Source organism: Callithrix jacchus, chromosome 4 (assembly GCF_049354715.1).
Source record: "Callithrix jacchus isolate 240 chromosome 4, calJac240_pri, whole genome shotgun sequence".
NCBI lineage: Eukaryota > Metazoa > Chordata > Mammalia > Primates > Cebidae > Callithrix > Callithrix jacchus.
Window position 1 is genome coordinate 43752426 of NC_133505.1, and position 19540 is coordinate 43771965.

At 50.4% G+C, this 19540-nt stretch overlaps 2 protein-coding genes across 10 annotated transcripts; both read left to right on the forward strand.

The window, feature by feature from the left end:
• Nucleotides 1-145: 145 nt before the first annotated feature.
• On the forward strand, nucleotides 146-13449 carry FANCE (FA complementation group E). Of its 9 annotated transcripts, XM_054253916.2 has the most exons (11): nucleotides 146-598; nucleotides 1539-1661; nucleotides 4259-4862; nucleotides 5760-5804; nucleotides 6114-6182; nucleotides 6500-6646; nucleotides 7518-7641; nucleotides 7869-7947; nucleotides 8727-8793; nucleotides 9770-9895; nucleotides 12595-13449. In XM_054253916.2, exons 3-11 carry the CDS (start codon nucleotides 4305-4307, stop codon nucleotides 12694-12696), a joined length of 1317 nt encoding a protein of 438 aa, XP_054109891.1. In that variant the 5' UTR covers nucleotides 146-598; nucleotides 1539-1661; nucleotides 4259-4304; the 3' UTR covers nucleotides 12697-13449. The 9 variants fall into 9 exon arrangements, 5 of the variants coding, with proteins under 5 accessions (XP_054109891.1, XP_035151316.1, XP_002746509.1 ...); XR_013534185.1 differs by lacking the exon at nucleotides 1539-1661 and having other exon boundaries at nucleotides 8731-8793; XR_013534186.1 differs by lacking the exon at nucleotides 1539-1661 and having other exon boundaries at nucleotides 6503-6646; nucleotides 8731-8793.
• Nucleotides 13450-14736: 1287 nt separating this feature from the next.
• RPL10A (ribosomal protein L10a) lies at nucleotides 14737-19419 on the forward strand. The gene is made up of 6 exons (XM_008994320.5): nucleotides 14737-14772; nucleotides 15135-15209; nucleotides 15287-15367; nucleotides 15715-15863; nucleotides 16532-16704; nucleotides 16921-19419. The coding sequence occupies exons 1-6, from the start codon at nucleotides 14768-14770 to the stop codon at nucleotides 17089-17091; spliced, it is 654 nt and encodes a 217-aa protein (XP_008992568.1). The 5' UTR covers nucleotides 14737-14767; the 3' UTR covers nucleotides 17092-19419.
• The last annotated feature ends 121 nt before the right edge of the window (nucleotides 19420-19540 follow it).

The following is a 19540-nucleotide window of genomic DNA, read 5'->3' on the forward strand; positions in this document are numbered from 1 at the left end:
TGTTTTGGCCACGCCCTCCCGTGACCACGCCCTATGAATTGGCCACACCCCTAATTGGGCGGGGTCGTATATGGCCCCGCCCCTTCCCTAGCGCCCGCCTCCTGTTCAGGTTCCGCTGCGGGCCGCGCCTCTCTTCTTCCCTTTCAGACTGCGCGCCAACTGTTGCAGCTCCAGACTGCCACAGGCTCCTCCGGTCTCCCATCGCTGAGGCGAGTTCGTGAGCGGGCGCTGAAGCTGGCCCGCCGCCGCGGCCGCTGCGTCGGGGACGGCGCTGGAGTCCTCTGTTCCCCTCAACCTCTGAGCTGAGGCCCCAAACCAGAGTGGGGGGCGGCGCGGCACCGTGCTCCGTCATGGCCACCCCGGACGCGGGACTCCCTGGGGCTGAGGGCGCGGAGTCGGCGCCCTGGGCACAGCTGGAGGCCCCTGCCCGCCTCCTGCTGCAGGCGCTGCAGGCGGGTCCCGACGGGGCGCGGCGCGGCCTGGGAGTGCTGCGGACATTGAGCAGCCGCGGCGGGGAGCCCTTTGACTGGGGCCGCTTGCTCGAGGCCCTGTGCCAGGAGGAGCCGGTCGTACAGGGGCCTGACGGCCGCCTGGAGCTGTAAGTCCTCGCCCTCGGCCTCTCAGCGGGCACGGGAGGCGGGGGCTGTCGGGGGACTGACGCACAGAGAGGTGAAATAAGCCCCTCAGCACTCAGCTTCACTGAGCACCTGCTGCGTGCGGGACACAGAGGATCTGGGGCCTCTGCTGTGAAGTACAGCAGTGATGATAAGTGGAGGCAAATCGCTTTGATTGCATACTTCCATTTCTTTCTTTCTGTTTTTTTCTTTGAGACGGAGTTTCGCTCTTGTTAGCCAGGCTGGAGTGCAATGGCGCAATCTCGGCTCACCGCAACCTCCACCTCCCGGGTTCAAGCAGTTCTCCTGCCTCAGCAATCCCTAGTAGCTGGGATTACAGGTGTGCACCACCATGCCCAGCTAATTTTTGTATTTTTGGTAGAGACGGGGTTTCACCACGTTGACCAGAATGGTCTCAGTCTCTTGACTTCGTGATCCACCTGCCTCGGCCTTCCGCATACTTCCATTTCTAAAAATTGGACACGTACGTCCAGTATAAGTTTACTCATGTATAAAGTGTACACGTGTGATAAAATACGTACTTTTTTTTTTTTTTTGAGACGGAGTCTTCGCTCTGTCACTCAGGAGTGCAGTGGCGTGATCTCAGCTCACTGCAACCTCCACCTCTCGGGTTCAAGCGAATTCTCCTGCCTCAGCCTCCCGAGTAGTTGAGATTACAAGAGCATGCCATCACGCCCGACAAGTTTTTTTGTATTTTTAGTGGAGACGAGATTTCACTGTGTTAGCCAGGATGGTTTTGATCTTCTTGGCCTCCCACAGTGGCGTGAACCGCTGTGCCTGGCTAGATGCTAAATATTTGTAATGTTTAATTTCTTATGTTTTAGATAAATAGTGGGAAATGGAAGTTCTCATATTTTCTTCCTACACTCCACTTTGAATTTCTTTTTTTTTTTTTCTTTTGAGATGGAGTTTTGCTGTTGTTACCCAGACTGGAATGCAATGGCACGATCTCGGCTCACCACAACCTCCGCCTTCTGAGTTCAAGTAATTCTCCTGCCTCAGCCTCCCGAGTAGCTGTAACTACAGGTGCACACCACCATGCCCAGCTAATTTTTGTATATTTAGTAGAGACGGGGTTTCACCTTTTGGCCAGGATGGTCTTGATTTCTTGACCTCGTGATCCACCTGCCTCGGCCTCCCAAAGTGCTGGGATTACAGGCGTGAGCCACCGTGCCCGGCCCCCCCCCTTTTTTTTTTTTAAAACGGGGTTTTGTTGTGTTGGTCAGGCTGATCTTGAACTCCTGACCTCAGGTGATCCGCCTGCCTTGGCCTCCAAAGTGCTTGGATTATATGCATGAGCCACCACGCCTGGCCTTCCACTTTGAATTTCTTTCAGGAGATAGGTCAGGAGAACTTGTCTGAATCCCCAAAATGGAAGCTATAGAAATGTTTGCCCAGCTATCTGGTTTATTCTGGATAGAGTAAGGAGAGGGCAGGGGCCTTAACCTGGGGCCCCTGGATAGAAGAGTATTTCAGTACAATTGATTTCTTTTGTAATCTCAGTTATTTTATGGAATGCAGTTAATACTCTTATTCTGATCACAGATCTGTGGCACTAAAAAGGTTAAAATCTCCTGGAGTAGGATCTTCCCTACCTCTACCCCAAAATATACTGCCAAAAATACCCGGACACAAATTAACCATCTTTTATTTATTTTTCATTTTTTGAGACAGTCTCACTCTGTCACCCAGGTTGGAGTGCAGTGGCGCGATAGCTCACTGCAGCTTCCTCCCAGGTTCAAATTCTCCTGCCTCAGCCTCCAGAGTAGCTGGGACTATAGGCACACGCCACCACACCCGGCTAATTTTTTGTATTTTTAGTAGAGACGGGGTTTCACCGTGTTAGCCAGGATGGTCTCGATCTCCTGACCTCATGATCTGCCTACCTTGGCCTACCAAAGTGCTGCACCCAGCCACATTAACCATCTTTTAAACTTTTGACTCATTTTTCTCTCTCACACAGTGTTTGTATTCCACAAAGAAACAGTTGTCTTTTTTTTGGTATTCCACAAACAGTTGTCTATTTTTTTCTCCCTTATGTCCTAAGTGCCTCTGTGTAGACAAACAGTCCTGCAAAATTATGCATAAGGAGGAGTAGAGACATGATGGGTGGTGGGCTAGATGCAGCCATGACTTGCCATGCCAAGCTTCAGGTCATGTTGGATCTGGGTTTGTGCCTCAGCAGAATTACAGATGGCTACATTGCATCCTGGGCCTTTGGAGCTCTGGGGAATAGTAGTGTTACATCTATCTTAAGAGAAGTTGGATGCTTGCCAAGGAGAGCATTGGTTTTGCTTATACCCCTGGGGCTCCAAAACAAAAGATCCTCATCCCCTCTGTCTTCCCCTTTAGCTCTGTGAATACGGTTTGGAATCTGTAAAGTAATTGCTTCTGTTTCAAGTTTCATCTCTGGGAAGATTTCTCTGTCCACAGCAGCTCTTGCTGATCTTTGCACACTTATTCTCAGAGAGTTAATTCATTCAATAAATGGGCAAGTGCCTGCTCTGGGCTGGTGCTATGATGAGTCCTACGATACAGAGGAAGGAAACACTATCTTCACCTTTTAGGAACTCATAGTTTGGTGAAAGGAGCACAAGAGCTGGACAGATGAGTGACCCTGAGAGTTCCAGGGGATTGCCGAGGGCAGCCATAGGGCTGCGAGACTAAATATTGCACAGCATCCTGGAGTATTATTTTTACCTAAAATTTGGGAAATAACTTTTTTCTTCTTTTGTGTAAAACGAGCATGAATCTATTGTAGAGTAGGTTCCAATATGAATTTTGAGCTGAAACAGATGACAGAGGCCAAAGAATAGGGCCTGGCATATAATAGATACTCAATGAACACTTGTTGAACAGTTCTCATGTTGTCCCTGTCTCCATCCACTGACTTTTTTCTTCCTGTTGTTTTTTTGAGATGGAATTTCACTCTTGTTACCCAGGCTGGAGTGCAATGGTGCGATCTCGGCTCACCGCAACCTCCACCTCCTGGGTTCAAGCAATTCTCCTGCCTCAGCCTCCTGAGTAGATGGGATTACAGGCACGCGCCACCATGCCCAGCTAATTTTTTGTATTTTTAGTAGAGACGGGGTTTCACAAATGTTGACCAGGATGGTCTCGATCTCTTGACCTCATGATCCACCTGCCTCGGCCTCCCAAAGTGCTGGGATTACAGGCTTGAGCCACCGCGCCAGGCCTTTTCTTCCTGTTTGAGATGGAGTTGCCCAGGCTGGAGTGCAGTGATGCGATCTCAGCTCACTGCCACTTCTGCCTCCCAGGTTCAAGCAATTCTCCTGCCTCAGCCTCCCCAGTAGTCGGGACTACTGGCACATACCACCATGCCTGGCTAATTTGCGTATTTTTTTTAGTAGAGATGGAGTTTTACCATGTTGGCCAGGCTGGTCTCGAACTCCTAACCTCAAGTGATCCACCTATCTCAGCCTCCCAAAATGCTGTGATTACAGGCGTGTGTCACCACACCCAGCCAACATCCCCTGACTCTTGCAGATATTGTCTGCCAGCTGCTGTCTGTCCACCACCATCTAGCCTCCACCTCTGCCCAGTCTGCCCTGTGCTCCCTTCAGTTAGACACTCTAACTGCTTGCTCTCTCTCTGCTACCCAGGAAACCACTGTTGCTGCGATTGCCCTGGATATGCCAGAGGAACCTGATGTCCCTACTAATGGCTGTGCAGCCGTCGCTTCCTCAAAGTGGGCTCCTGTCTGTGCTGCAGATTGCCCAGCAGGACCTAGCCCCTGATCCTGATGCCTGGCTCCGTGCCCTGGGGAAATTGCTGCAAAGGGATTTGGGGGTGGGGACCTCCATAGAAGGAGTTTCTCCACTGTCCAAAAAATGCCAGACACAGCTTCAAGGTCTGTGTAGAGGGCTGGGCCAAGGGGGCAGGAGGTTGAAATCGTCCCAGGCTCCAGACCCTGAAGAAGAGAAAAACAGAGACTTCGAGCAGCCTGGTAAACGCAGAAAGGAGTCAGAGGAAGAGCCTGCCAGTCCTGAGAACAGGGCCCCCAAAAGGTTACGGTGTTGGGAAGAGGAAGAGGATCATGAGGAGGAGAGACCTGAACATAAGTCACTGGAATCCCTGGCAGATGGAGAAGGTACATCTCCTATTAAGGACCAGCCTGTCATGGGAGCTAAGACTGGCAAGGACGGTTCAAGTCTGGAGGATGCTAAGGGTCTACCTGAGAGTTTGGAGTTGCCCAAAGCTATCCAGGTACTATGGTAGGAAGACTGGGTGTAGCATGATCTTTTCATGAGTGATGGGTTTATCTGTGGGGAAGGCTGGTTGGGACACTTTTCCCCAGTGGAGCTGACTATAGTTCCTGGAAGAAGAGGGAGGAAGGTAAGTTGAGGAAATGTAGCCTCCACTCCACAGACTCTTAAGGAAGGGTAGGGAAGGGAGTTACTGGAGATAGGAAACATGTGTCCTAATGATCTATAATGTTAAAGGGCACCAGGGAAGGGAGAGGCTCTGGAGCCACCCCTGCTACTTCATCATACGGGGATGGGGAGAATCATGATAGCATCCAGCCTGCCCCTCTCTCCTAGTCCAGGGCCTGGGTCTACCCCCATTTAAGTTGTATGTAGAAGACAATTCTAGACAGCTGGGTTTCACATGGGCCTTGTCTAATTTGGGTTCTTAGGCCCTTTTCAAGATAGAGACTTCATGTTCTTGATTTTTTTTTTCTTTTTTCCCTCAAGACAGGCTCTCTTTCTTGTCCCCTGAGCTGGAATGAAGGGGCATGAACATAACTCACTGCAGTCTTGACCCTCTGGGGTCAAGTGATCCTCCTGCCTCAGCCTCCCAAGTAGCTGAGACTACAGGCATTCACCACCATGCCTGGCAAATTTTTTATTTTTATTTTTGTAGAGATGGGGTCTCAGCTAGTTTTGCAGGCTAGTCTTGAACTCCTGGGCTCAAGTGATCCTCCCGCCTCAGCCTCTCAAAGTACTGAGGTGAGCCAATGCGCCTGACCTCTTGACTTTCTTGAATCATCTTTGCTGGCTACCTCCCACTGACCTGGGGCCTTTCAGTAGCAGGAGCCGGAACCAGGTTCGGGGTCATGCTGCAGGGGGAGGGACGTGGCAGTGACTGGGCTCTCCTCCACAGGACCAGCTTCCCAGGCTGCAGCAGCTGCTGAAGACCTTGGAGGAGGTGACTGGCCCTACCCTGCTCACCATAGCTCTTCTTCCACCTTCTACCCAGACCCCAACTAGGGGAAGACCCAGTGCAGTGACATACAAGCTGGTTGGGGGAGGGAGGCTGGAGTAAAGGTCTGAGGATAGTCGCTGAAGGAGCTTTTCTTGAACCAAGTGTAGACTTACTGTTTAACCCCAGGTAAGTTCCTCTCCTCTAGTAGCACCTTCCAAGATCTCAGGCACTCCTTCTGCCAACTGAAGGTGTGGCTTCAGTGACTTGTCACTGAGGGCTCTGCCAGCCCTAACATGAGATTTGTCTCCCCAGAGGTTAGAGGGGTTGGAGGATGCCCCCCCAGTTGAGCTACAGCTTCTCCATGAATGTAGTTCCAGCCAGGTGAGTCCACATAGACTACCTGGCCCTGAAGTTACATCCTCTCTCCTCTACCTTTTTCTATTTAAGTTTATGTTGTCCTACCTCATGTGGGAAACACTGGGAGGGGATTTTGTTGTTTTCTCTCTCAGCGATAGGGGTCACCCTGTGTGATTTATTCAAGCCCTTGATTCCTTCCCCTGGGGCAGCTCTCCCAGCCTTTCCTTGCCCTGGACTGTCTTTGCCCTGCTTCATCTGCTGCCCAGTTTTCTTGAGACAGCCTGTCAGAGGCAGAGTGCATGTCCTGGTGTCCTCTCCCCTCCCATGTGCCGCTCTGTCAGCAGATAGACTTGCTGTGTGCCCAACTGCAGCTCCCCCAGCTCTCAGACCTGGGTCTCCTGCAGCTCTGCACCTGGCTACTGGCCCTTTCACCTGATCTCAGCCTCAGCAATGCTACTGTGCTGACCAGAAGCCTCTTTCTCAGACGGGTAAGTGTATTGGGAGGTACTCAGAGTGCCAAGGACAATGGGGAAGAGCATCTGGGCCCTCAAGGGTGGTACTTGAGAGAGGGGATTCCCAGCCTTGCAGACATCTGGGCTGTTTGGGCAGCCTGGGGCAAGGAAGGGACGCCTGCTTAACTAGCAGGGTATGGACCCCCTCAGGCCATCTACCCACATAGCATCTAACTTCTTTTTTTTTTTTTTTGAGGCAGGGTCACTGTGGCCTTGGCTGGAATGCAGTGGCGCAATCTCCTGCCTCAGCCTCCTAAGTATCTGGGATTACAGGTGCCCTCCAGCATGCCTGTAATTTTTGCATTTTATTTATTTATTTAGAGACAGAGTCTCGCTCTGTCACCCAGGCTGGAGGGCAGTGGTGCAGTCTTTGCTCATTGCGACCTCTGCCTATGGGGTTCAAGTGATTCTCCTGCCTCAGCCTCCTGAGTAGCTGGGACTACAGGCACCCACCACCACCGTGGCTAATTTTTGTGTTTTTAGTAGAGATTGGGTTTTGCCATGTTGCCCAGGTTGGTCTCAAATTCCTGGCCTCAAGCAATCCAACTGCCTTGGTCTCCCAAAGTGCTGGGATTACAGGCGTGAGCCACTGTGTCCAGCTGGCATCTAACTTCTCTTTGAGCACCAGAACCCTTCTAGAAGCCCATCAAGGAACTTTCAGGGATTTGGGAACTGAGCAAGAGAGTTATGTTATCTTTCCCTATGGGTGGGTCCATGTGAGTTCTAAATAAAAGAACTTGTTTTTTTTTTCCTTTGTAACATGTATCACCACCTGAAATGTGTGTTTGTTAAACACTGTTGAAAGGAAGAAGAAAAGAATTAATTTTTTCCTCCCTGTTGGCTGTAGATCCTCTCCTTGACTTCCTCCGCCTCCCGCCTACTTAAAACTGCCCTGACCTCCTTCTGTGCCAAATATACCTATCCTGTCTGCAGAGCCCTCCTTGACCCCCTGCTCCAGGCCCCAGGCACAGGTAATTCTGGAGCCAGCCCCAGATACACTGGCTCTACCCTCAGTGTTCTCAGCACCCTTCACCCCAGAGTGGCCCTGGCAGGAGTTGGGTGTTCAGTGATTAAAGATGACTGTTGCTTCCCTGACAATGTCCCTATTACAGGCTGGGCATTCTGTTACTGCTCCCCCACTTTCCCCCGCCTTCTGCCGTTTCTCCCTAGACTTGTCTCTCTGCTTTCCTCTACCCAGGTCCTGCTCAAACAGAGTTACTGTGTTGCCTTGTGAAGGCGGAGTCCCTAGAGCCAGAAGCACAGGTTCTAATGCTGGGGTGAGTGTAGAGGCCTCTATGCTGTCCCCACTGCACCTGTTCCCCCAGGCTAGAGTGGCATCACATGTGTTGGGCGCAACAGGGCAGGCTCACCTTCTCTGAGAAGAACTCATGTGTATCATCTCACTCCATTATCTTCCTCTTCTATGAGTCTCCTTTGCCTTTTGTTCTCAGGACGCACTTTCTAGTTATTTTTTAGGGGACCTTTGTATCTCACTACCAAATACTTTGTTGTCAGCCCTTCAGGCTCTTGGGATAATGACCTTCCTGGCAGTTGTATGAGCTCTGCAACAGTGGCTGCTGGGGCTGATGAGCTCGTACCAGCATCAAGAGGGCTCCGACTTCCCTTTTTTTTTTGACATGGAGTCTCACTTTGTCGCCCAGGCTGGAGTGCAATCACACGATCTCGGCTCACAACAACCTCCGCCTCCTGGGTTCACACAGTTCTCCTGTCTCGGCCTCCTGAGTAGCTGAGATTACAGGGGCCTGCTACCACGCCTGGCTAATTTTTTGTATTTTTAGTAGAGACTGAGCAGTTTTCACCATTTTGGCTAGGCTGGTCTTGAACTCCTGACCTCAGGTGATCCACTGACTTGGCCTCCCAAAGTGCTGGGATTACAGTTGTGAGCCACTGCACCCTGCCCCTGACTACCCCTTTGTTGGCTGGGGATCTTCGCTGTCCCAGGTCTTTGCCCTGCTGTGGGGAGTTGGAGCAGCAAATGGATAATCAGGCTTGGGTGGAAGGCCAGGCATTTCTCACTAGGGCCTCTGGTTTGCAGACAGATCTTGGAGCTGCCCTGGAAGGAGGAAACTTTCTTGGTGTTGCAGTCACTCCTAGAGCGGCAGGTGAGCAGGATGCCCTGAGGAAGAATGGACAAAGAAGTGCTGCAGTCCTTGGAAGGACATGGGTTTCTTGGGTTTCGGAGTTCTTCAGTGATGGAGGGTCAAGCAGGATAGCTGCTCTACAGCAGCTCCCTGAGACAGTGGGAGAGTCCTGGGGCATGCAAAGCTGGGAACAGAGAGCAGGGCATGTGGTCACTCCAGCTCCACCTCTTACTAGCTGGGGGGCCTTGGGATGGGATTTGTGATGTGTGTGTAAATTTAATTATATTTTTGAATAGGTAATAGATTCATATGTTCACAATTTTTTTTTTTTTTTTTTTTGAGAGGGAGTCTGGCTTTGTCATCCAGGCTGGAGTACAGTGGCACAATCTTGGCTCACTGCAACTTCTGCCTCCTGGGTTCAAGCAATTCTTGTGCCTCAGCCACCCAAGTAACTGGGATTACAGGCCTGTGCCACCATGCCAGATAATTTTTGTATTTTTAGTGGAGACAGTGTTTTGCCATGACTTGAGGCCAGAACTTCTGGGTTCAAGTGATCTGCCCTCCTTGGCCTCCCAAAGTGCTAGGATTACAGGCAGGAGCCACTGTGCTTAGCCTAAATTATTATTATGAAGAGCCAGGTGATTAAGGTGGTAGTGTCTCTTGGGCCCTCTGATTCCTTTGTATCTTTAACCACTGAGCCAGATGAGGGATCCTGGGCTTCCCCTTGATCCTAATCTGAGCCTTTGCAATGGTAGCCACCATTTTCTGAGACCTGTGTGTCTTATGTGCATTATCTCATTTAATCCTTTTCACAGTCTTCAATTAGATATTATAAGCCTCATTTTACAGATGTGGAAATGGAGGTTTAGGTTGGTTAAGTGACCTGCCCAGGGTCACCCAGCTAGGAAGTGGTGGAGTTGGGAATTGAATCCAGGACTGGCTGAATGAAGAGCTCAAGCTTTTCTTGTGATTATGCTCCATCTCCCAATATGTGCAGGTGGAAATGACCCCTGAGAAGTTCAATGTCTTGATGGAGAAGCTCTGTAAAAGGGGGCTGGCAGCCACCACCTCCATGGCCTATGCCAAGCTCATGCTGACAGTGATGACCAAGTACGAGGCTAATGTGAGTATTGATAGGGCTGTGGGGCTGATCCTGCTGGCAGGGCTGCCCTGGGCTTGCCACAAGGATGTATGAATTTGTGTGTCAAGGATAAAACCCTGAGTGCTGGCTGGGCGTGGTAGCTCATGCCTGTAATCCCAACACTTTGGGTAATCCCAGCACTTTGGGAGGCCAAGGCAGGCAGATCACGCAGTCAGGAGTTGGAGACCAGCCTGGCCAACATATGGTGAAACCTCATCTCTACTAAAAATGCAAAAATTAGCCAGGTATGGTGGCGCACGCCTGTAATCCTAGCTACTCAGGAGCCTGAGGCAGGAGAATTGCTTGAAGCTGGGAGGTGGAGGTTACATTGAGATCGAACTATTGCATTCCAGCCTGGGCAACAGAGAGTGAAACTCCATCTCAAAAAACAAACAAACAAAATCCTGAGTGCTAGCCAGGGAAACCACAAGTTCAAGCCCAGGCCTGGGGAATGAGATAGTTTAGGAGTTCATTCATCTTCTTTATGCCAGATGCTGTGTGGGGCACTAGGAAATCAACAGGGACCACACTGCAGTTCCTGCTCTTTAGTTGACCCCATCCCCTAATCCCAGGCTAGTGAGAGGGGAGAAATAAAATAAACATAACAGATATTAGAAGTACTATCTATCTGGTAGGAGCCAGGTGAGAGGTGCGCAAAGGGCATTTATTTGGTGGCAAAGGAAGAGGAGCAAGTGAGCTTTGTTTGTGGTTGGGAATTGGGACAGGCTTCCTGTTTTTTTTGAGTTGGAGTCTCTCACTGCTGCCTGGGGTAGAGTGCAGTGGCACCATCTCAGCTCACTGTAACCTCTGCCTCCTGGGTTCAAGTGATTCTTCTGACTCAGCCTCCTGAGTAGCTGGGATTACAGGCACCCGCCACCACGTCTGGCTAATTTTTTGTATTTTTAGTAGAGATAGGGTTTCACCATGTTGGGCAGGCTGGTCTTGAACTCCTGACTTCATGATCTGCCCGCCTCGGCCTCCCCAAGTGTTGGGATAACAGGCATGGGCCACTGTGCCCAGCCTTCCTGACTCTTAAAGGATGAATGGTAGTCAAGAGCCAGTGATGAGAGGAAGGGCATTTCAGGCAAAAGATACAGTGTGAGCAGTGAGTGTTCGAGGGAATCTGCAAGTAGTTCATTGTGTCTGGAGCCTAAAAATGTGAGAATGGATGGTGGTGGGGGGTAAGATTAGAGAGCTAACGTACTAAGAGCTAATATTTACATAGTCCCGCCATGTCTCAGTCATGGCTCTTTTTTTAAATTTAATTGAATTTTTCAAAAATAGAGACAGGGTCTTGCTGTGTTGACCAGGCTGGTTTCAAACCCCTAGGCTCAAGTGATCCTCCCATCTTGGCTTCTCAAAGTGCTGGGATTACAGCCTTGAGCCACGACACCCAGCCTCAGGCACAGCTCTAAGCCCTTCACATATATGAACTTGCTAGTTTATTCCATGTGTTAGCCCTGTGAGAGATATTCTTAGTAGTCTGTTTCATAGATGAGAAAATTGAGAGTCACAAAGGTTAAAGTAACTTGCCCAAGGTCACATTGCCAGGACTAGTAGCATTTTATGGAGGGCCCTGTAGGTCATGGTGAGGAGCTTTATTGGTTGATTGATTGATTGAGAGAGGGAGTCTTGCTCTGTTGCCCAGGCCGGAGTGCAGTGGTGCAGTCTTGGCTCACTGCAAACTCTGCCTCCTGGGTTCAAGTGATTCCCCTGCTTCAGCTTCCCAAGTAGCTGGGACTACAGGTGTGTGCCACCATGCTCAGCTAATTTTTATATTTTTTAGTAGAGATGGGGTTTCACAATTGTTGGCCAGGCTGGTCTTGAACTCCTGACATAATGTGATACACCTGCCTCGGCCTTCCAAAGTGCTGGGATTATAGGCGTGAGCCACGGTGCCTGCCCAGGAGCTTTATTTTTAATTTTATCTTGGACTTTATCTTGAAGGCCAGATATGCTGGACTATTGCCTTTGTATCCTTATGTGGGGCGTGTTATAGGCCCATTTGATGATTTGATGTAGAACCTCCTAGAAAGATGGAGGTATGGACATACCTCTGTTGTACAATTTCAGGGAGCTCCTGAATCTTCTGGAGCTCCGGGCAGAAGGACCTCCAATGTGAGGCATCAGGAGTCATCAAAGGGCCTTCAACTTGGGAGTAACTTGGTCAGATCGATACTATTAAGAAGCATGTGGCTTCTGTGAGGAGTGGGATTACAGGGTGAAGATACAGGTCCTGAGACCTGTTGGAGGTTGTAGCAACAGGGCAGAAAGAGAAAGTGTGGACCAAAAGGAAGGTAGCTGTCATAGTAGAGTGTCTGTGAATCTCAGTATTCTCATCTGTAAAATGGGAAGTTTTTGAGGATTATATACAGCAATGCATATATACGACGTATATGTATATTTGTATATGGATTGGTGCATATAAAGTGCTGCCGCATAGTAAACATAAAATAATCGTCAACTATTAGTAATGTGGCCAGCTTAGTAAGTTGTGCAGCTAGTATTTGGCTCCAGGTCCACCTGGTTAACCATGAGGAAATAATGAGATTAGATTGCTCTGGAGTCTCCTCCTTACATCCTCCTGGCTTCCTCTCTACTTCCTCAGTAGAGCCCCTGGGGTAGGGGAGAGGGGAGGGATCAGCTGCTGAAGTCCTGACATGATGTTTCCTTCTCCTTAGATCACTGAGACTCAGAGGCTGGGCCTGGCTATGGCCCTAGAACCTAACACGACCTTCCTGAGGAAATCCCTGCAGGCCGCCTTGAAACATCTGGGTCCCTGACCATCTACCAAGGGACCACCCTCTTGGAGCTCCATCAGCAGCTTCCTGAAGGGCATTTCTGCCTTTACCGCCTTGTCTTGAGCCCTAGCCTGACAGTAAAGGCTGAGCCTGGCCAGTCCAGGTTCCAACTGTCTCCCTCTTCAGGCTGCAGAGGGACCATATTGGCTTCTCAGCCAGAAGGGAGGCTCCTGGGCTAAGGGCGCTCAACTATATTTTCTCTTTGTTTTGTTTTGTTTTGAGAGAAGGATGACCCAGGCCGAAGTGCAGTGGTGCGATCGATCATGGCTCACTGCAACCTCTGCCTCCCAGGTGTAATCCTCCCATCTCAGCCTCCCAAGTAGCTGGGACTACATGCACGTGCACTGTGCCCAGCTAATTTTTTTTATTTTGTAGATAATAAACTGGTCAGAGCTGGTCTTCAGTTCCTGAGCTCAAATGATCTTCCCGCCTTGGCCTCCCAAAGTGTTGAGATTACAGGCATGAGCCACCACACCAGGCCGCAGCTATATTTTCAAAGGCTGCTGGCCCCAGGCCCACTCCTCATCAATTCTCAGGCTGCAGGGACAGAAACTTTCTGATAGGGCTCATTAGGGTCAAGCTGACCCAGAGTAGACATGAGATGCTCTAGGAGGTCTTGGGTACCAGTGTGCTCAGATGAAGCTCTTGTGCTTGTGTAAGTTATGACCTTCTGTGTTTTTGTTTCTGACTTGAATAGTTTATCAATGGTATTGAATAAAAAGTAAGTTCAATATATATATATGTATATTTTGAGACAGAGTCTCACTCTGTCACTCAGGTTGGAGTGCAATGGTGTGATCTTGGCTCACTGCAACCTCTGCTTCCCTGGTTCAAGCAATTCTCCTGCCTCAGTCTCCTGAGTAGCTAGGATTCCAGGCGTACGCCACCACGCCCAGCTCATTTTTGTATTTTTAGTAGAGACAGAGTTTCACTACATTTGGCCAGACTGGTCTCGAACTCCTGACCTCAGTTGATCTGCCCACCTCCTGAAGTGCCAGAATTACAGGCATGAGCCACTGCAGGCCAATGTCTTACTAGAATCAGTACCTGCTTTCCCATGAATTCTGGGTATTGAACCTATTCCCACCCCTTCCACCTCCCTGCTCAATGACAAGGAACATCCTTTTTACCTGGTGAGGGGAAAAGTGTAGAGTATCATTTATTCACCTTCTGTGGGCCAAATGTATACTACTACCCACCCCATCCTATTTATTGGAGCTACCTCCACCGGGCAGGGTAGGTGCAAACGGAGCTTAAAGGTGGGAGTGATTCGGTCTGGAGTTGGGGAAGGATTTTGAGCAGATGACATCTGAGGAGAGATCTGAAGGGCTATTGGAATTACTGTGGGCTGAGGATGGAACCCATTGGACAGAGGAAAGGGCAGAAAAGACACTTTGTGGGTGTGCAGTGCTTTGTGCCTGTTTCACATCTTTGTATTCCTGTAGCACTTAGCTAGGTGCCTCATTCACAGCAATCACACTTAAAACGTAGATGTCATTGAATTCACTATCAAGTGAAAATTCACTTTAGGACCTTCCCAGCTCTTCTCTGCAGGTGTTGTGAGAGTCCAGGAACAGAACTTTTCTGACACTTCCTTACCACGAGAGTCCACGTTAAAGCAAGTGCTGAGGAAGGGAGGCCTGGCCGAGGAACAAGGCTTGCTTTTGAGAACATAAGCTGGTGCGGAGGGCACGAGGGGAGAAGGGCTTGAGGGACAAGCAAGCCGGAATCCACGCTGTCAGTGAACATCACGGGGCTGTACCCAGCACGTGTGACTACCGAAGCTGGAGCCCTTGAACCCAGCTGGTTCCTTAGGGGCCCAGCAGCGGGCGCGAACCGGGGCGACCAGGAGTGCGGCAACTCGGTTTCCGCGCCGGCTTAGCGGCGCAGCGACGGCCCCCAGCGGCCAAAGAAGGCCGCGCTCCTCCGAGCTGGTCAATCCAATCTAAGACTAGGACCGAGAACAAGGTATTCTCGCGAGATCAGGGCCACTACTTGAGCGCTTGCGCAAAGCATTCTAGCCTCTTTTCCGGTTAGCGCGGTAGGAGAAGCTATGAGGTGAGTGGTGCTGAAAGCCCTATCCGCGTTCATCTGTGTTTCCAGGTGCCGGGGCAAGGATGTGGACCCAGCAGGCCGAACTGCGGACCCTTGCGCCAACTTCTCCGAGGGGCACTTCTTAGGGCGGGTCGGCCTTCGGGTCGCCCTTCCTACTACCAGCTTCAGTCACCGAGAGCCTCCCGCTTGGGCCTGGGCCTGGGTCTGGGCCTTGGCTCCCATTGCTCAACATGGTATCCGGAATCCACGGGGGAGTCCGCCGTGGGCCGCCTGCCCGTCTCGAAGCCTGGAGCCTCGGAGTCTCCCGAGCAGGCCGAGCGTGTGGACTCCGCATCCCTGAGTGCGCTATCGTTTCTCTTCCGCAGCAGCAAAGTCTCTCGCGACACCCTGTACGAGGCGGTGCGGGAAGTCCTGCACGGGAACCAGCGCAAGCGCCGCAAGTAAGTGACGGCTTTGGGGCAGGGCGCGGGTGGCGAGGGCCGGCGGCTGCTTACTTGACCCCTTTCCTCTCTCGAAGGTTCCTGGAGACGGTGGAGTTGCAGATCAGTTTGAAGAACTATGACCCCCAGAAGGACAAGCGTTTCTCGGGCACCGTCAGGTTGGCACCGTTGTGACCCCACCCAGCGCTCAGTACTCCCGTGCCTGCCCCTCCCTTGCAGCTTCCGCTGAGTCGGAGGCGGGCACGTCGGTATTGATGTGCTAGGGTAGTTCAGACCCCCTGCTCCAGGCAGGCGCGGCTGGACGGACCCTCACCCTGGGTCTTAAAACATGAGGGGAGGCGTGGGGAGGCCTTGGCCGAGCCCGCCGGCCAGCCTGAGAAGCCAGGCTGGCTGCTGGTGAGTGTGGACGCTCTGGGTAAGGCTTGGTGGCTGCTGCGGTCCCAGACCCTTCACCGGACCTCAGGACTCAGGGCTAGGCATAACCTGTTGGTTCTCCCAAACGCAGGCTTAAGTCCACTCCTCGCCCCAAGTTCTCCGTATGTGTCCTGGGGGACCAGCAGCACTGTGACGAGGCCAAGGCCGTGGATATCCCCCACATGGACATCGAGGCGCTGAAAAAACTCAACAAGAATAAAAAACTGGTCAAGAAGCTGGGTGAGTCCGGCCGCTGTGGTTTTGCATGCGAGATGTGGGTTGGGAGCAGACGGTCATGGGAGTGGTAGAAAGGCGGCTTTTCTGCCACTTCGATTTTTAAATGATGAGGGGGCTAGAATAGCGAAGGATTGGCAGTGGTTGCTTAGTTGGCCTGTCTGCTGTTTTAGCTTTGTGGTGGTTTGATGTTTGTATTTGTTATGAGGATTCCAGTTGATGAGGGAGGCCAGGCATTGTAAATTGACGGGCCGGGTGCTGGTGAGCTATGCTTTGGGAATCTTTATGCGTTGTTTAGGCAGTGGCATTTAGGCTGCTTTTAAAGGTAGGAAGCAGACGTTCCTAGTTGTCACATGTCCAGGGTCTACAGTTATGAAATAGGAAGGCAGAATTCGAGCCCAGGCAGTGTTGACCGGAGCATCTGTTGTACAGTGGTTATGTCATGGCTTGTGGGTCATCCTGATCTTCTGAGACCATGTTTTGGGGCCAGTGAATGTCCAGAGAACTTTCAGGAAACCACTTGGGCTGGGGAAAAGACTGAGGTGGAGTCCGAGGTGCTGCTTTGGAGGTCACTTACATGGTTGATTCACGTGCACTTCTGGCCTGCCACATTTGAGGTGTGACTTGGTGACCAGGTGACCTAAGCAATGCCAATGGCTTCCTCTCTTTACCAGCCAAGAAGTATGATGCATTTTTGGCCTCAGAGTCTCTGATCAAGCAGATTCCACGAATCCTCGGCCCAGGCCTAAATAAGGCAGGAAAGTTCCCCTCCCTGCTCACACACAATGAAAACATGGTGGCCAAAGTGGATGAGGTGAAGTCCACGATCAAGTTCCAAATGAAGAAGGTGAGGGGGTCTGGTGGGTTGCGATGGGTGAAAGTGCTGGCAGGGTCCAGATCTTACCCAAGTCTCTAAATGTGCCAGTAGGAGTCCAACCAGGATTGAAACTTTCACCCTAGTCTTCCTTGGCCTGGGTCCAAGTATCTGCTCACTAGGTCACTGGGAGGAGGGATGGGCTATTTGCCATCCTTCCACCAACCTGACTTGATCGTCTCTCCTCAGGTGTTATGTCTGGCTGTGGCTGTTGGTCACGTGAAGATGACAGATGATGAGCTTGTGTATAACATTCACCTGGCTGTCAATTTCTTGGTGTCATTGCTCAAGAAAAACTGGCAGAATGTCCGGGCCTTATATATCAAGAGCACCATGGGCAAGCCCCAGCGCCTATATTAAGGCACATTTGAATAAATTCTATTACCAATCTCCTCTGTCTGTGAATGAGAGTGGGTGGTGGTTTGTCAATTGACAAGTGAGTGCCTTGGCACTGCTGATGGCTAGCTGTTGTAGTTTGTGACCTTGATGATGGATAGTTGGGTACTACAGGGAAGAGGATGTTTTTATGCCATCAAAATCAGGCAGTCTTGGGAGGCTTGCTAAACAGGACTGAAGCTTTGATAGGATTGGTCTGTGTAAACTTAAGAGGATTTTAGTCAGCATTTCCGTGTTAACAGGCGCCATGTTGAGTATACTGTGCTTTGGGTCAGTAATGAGTAAATGGTAAGGAAAACAAGGAACGGCAACAGTACAAAATTGTAATCTTTTTTTTTTGAGCTTAAGTGCAGTCCAACCCAGGCTGGAGTACAGTGGAGCAATCTTGGCTCACTGCAATCTCTGCCTCCTAAGTTCAAGCAATTCCCCTGCCTCAGCCTCCTGAGTAGCTGGGATTACGTTTGTCCTCCACTATGCCCAGCTAATTTTTTTTATTTTCAGTAGAGACAGGTTTTCACCATCTTGGCCAGGCTGGTCTTGAACTCCTGACCTTGTGATCTGCCTGCTTCCCAAAGTGCTGGGACTATAGGCATGAGCCACTATGCCCAGCCAGGGTCCTGTTAATTCTAGGGGAATCAGCAGTAGGTGGAGTCAGGCCATGGAAACTTCCAGGTTCTTGCCCCAGGTGTGCTTAGCCCCCCTCCCTTGGCATTTCCCTGCAGCAGTCTTGTCTCCAGCACCTAGTACTGGAAAGGTGGTTTTTGGTGTGGTGGGAAATACCTTTTTTTTTTTTTTTTTTTTGAGACAGTTTCGCTGTTGTTACCCAGGCTGGAGTGCAATGGCACAATCTCTGCTCACCGCAACCTCCGCCCTCTGGGTTCAAGCAATTCTCCTGCCTCAGCCTCCCGAGTAGCTGGGATTCCAGGCGTGCACCACCATGCCCAACTAATTTTTTTGTATTTTAAGTAGAGACGGGGTTTCACCTTGTTGACCAGGATGGTCTTGATCTCTTGACCTCGTGATCCACCCGCCTTGGCCTCCCAAAGTGCTGGGATTAGAGGTGTGAGCCACCGTGCCCGGTCTAATACCTGCTTTTTAACCTTTGACTTAAATAAGCTTCGTTTGACTGGCAAATAGGGGACCCAGTTCATCCCTGTTTTTTAATAGAAGGTTACTTTATTTTTTGAGATGTTTCACTCTTGTTGCCTAGACTGGAATGCAGTGGCGTGATCTCTGCTCACTGCAACCTTTGCCTCTTGGATTCTCCTGCCTCAGCCTCCTGAGTAAGTAGCTGGGATTACAGATACACACCACCATGCCCAGCCAATTTGAAAAATTTTAGTAGAGATAAGTTTCACCATGTTGGCCAGGCTGGTCTTGAACTCCTGACTTCGTGATCCACCTACCTCAGCCTCCCAAAGTGCTGATATTACAGGCATAAGGCACCGAGTCCTGCTGAGAAGGGTTATTTTAAAGCATAAGTGATACTTAAAAACAGTGCATTTTGGCCAGGTGCAGTGGCTCATGCCTGTAATCCCAGCTAGTAGGCAAGACTGTTGGTGAGGAGCGAGGAATGCAGCATTTTTTTTTAAGATGGAGTTTCAATCTTGTTACCCAGGCTGGAGTGCAATGGCACAATCTTGGCTCACCACAACCTCTGCTTCCTGGGTTCAAGCAGTTCTGCCTCAGCCTCCCGAGTAGCTGGGATTACAGGCACGCACCACCATGCCCAGCTAATTTTTGTATTTTTAGTAGAGACGGGGTTTCACCATGTTGACCAGGATGGTCTCGATCTCTTGACCTCGTGATACACCCACCTTGGCCTCCCTCACAAAGTGCTGGGATTATAGGTGTGAGCCACCACTCCTGGCCAGGAATGCTGCATTAAAACAAGCTTTACCTGTCCCTGAACTGTGAAGAACATAGGGTTTTCACTCAGCAAGTTGTGCTTTTAGTTTTTTCTTTGTATTTTTAGTAGAGACAGGTTTCTCCATGTTGGTCAGGCTGGTCTTGAACTCCTGATGTGAGGTAATGGATTACAGGTGTGAGCTGCCATGCCTGGCCAATTTTTTTTAGCTTTTAAGTTACAGCAGTATTTTGGTAAGGCAGGTACAAAACCTAATGAGGATGAGCAGTGAATTTTGGTTCTCAAGACAGGTCCAGCCAGCTACTTCCTCTCGTCTAAGTTATTTTTCTTTGGTCTTTTATTTTCCAAACCTCCTGTGATCTTTGTAATTGGAAGGAAAGGGAAACTTTAGGTTTAAGCAAATAAAGCAAAAGCGGTTATCTGAAGGCTCTTGTGTGCTAATTGCCCATAGATGTAATCGGTGTCCAGTGGATCCAACAAATGAATTTCTGCCTCCTGGGCCCCTCTTACCTACTGGGGCTCTGGGCACCCACCCGTCCATCCAGC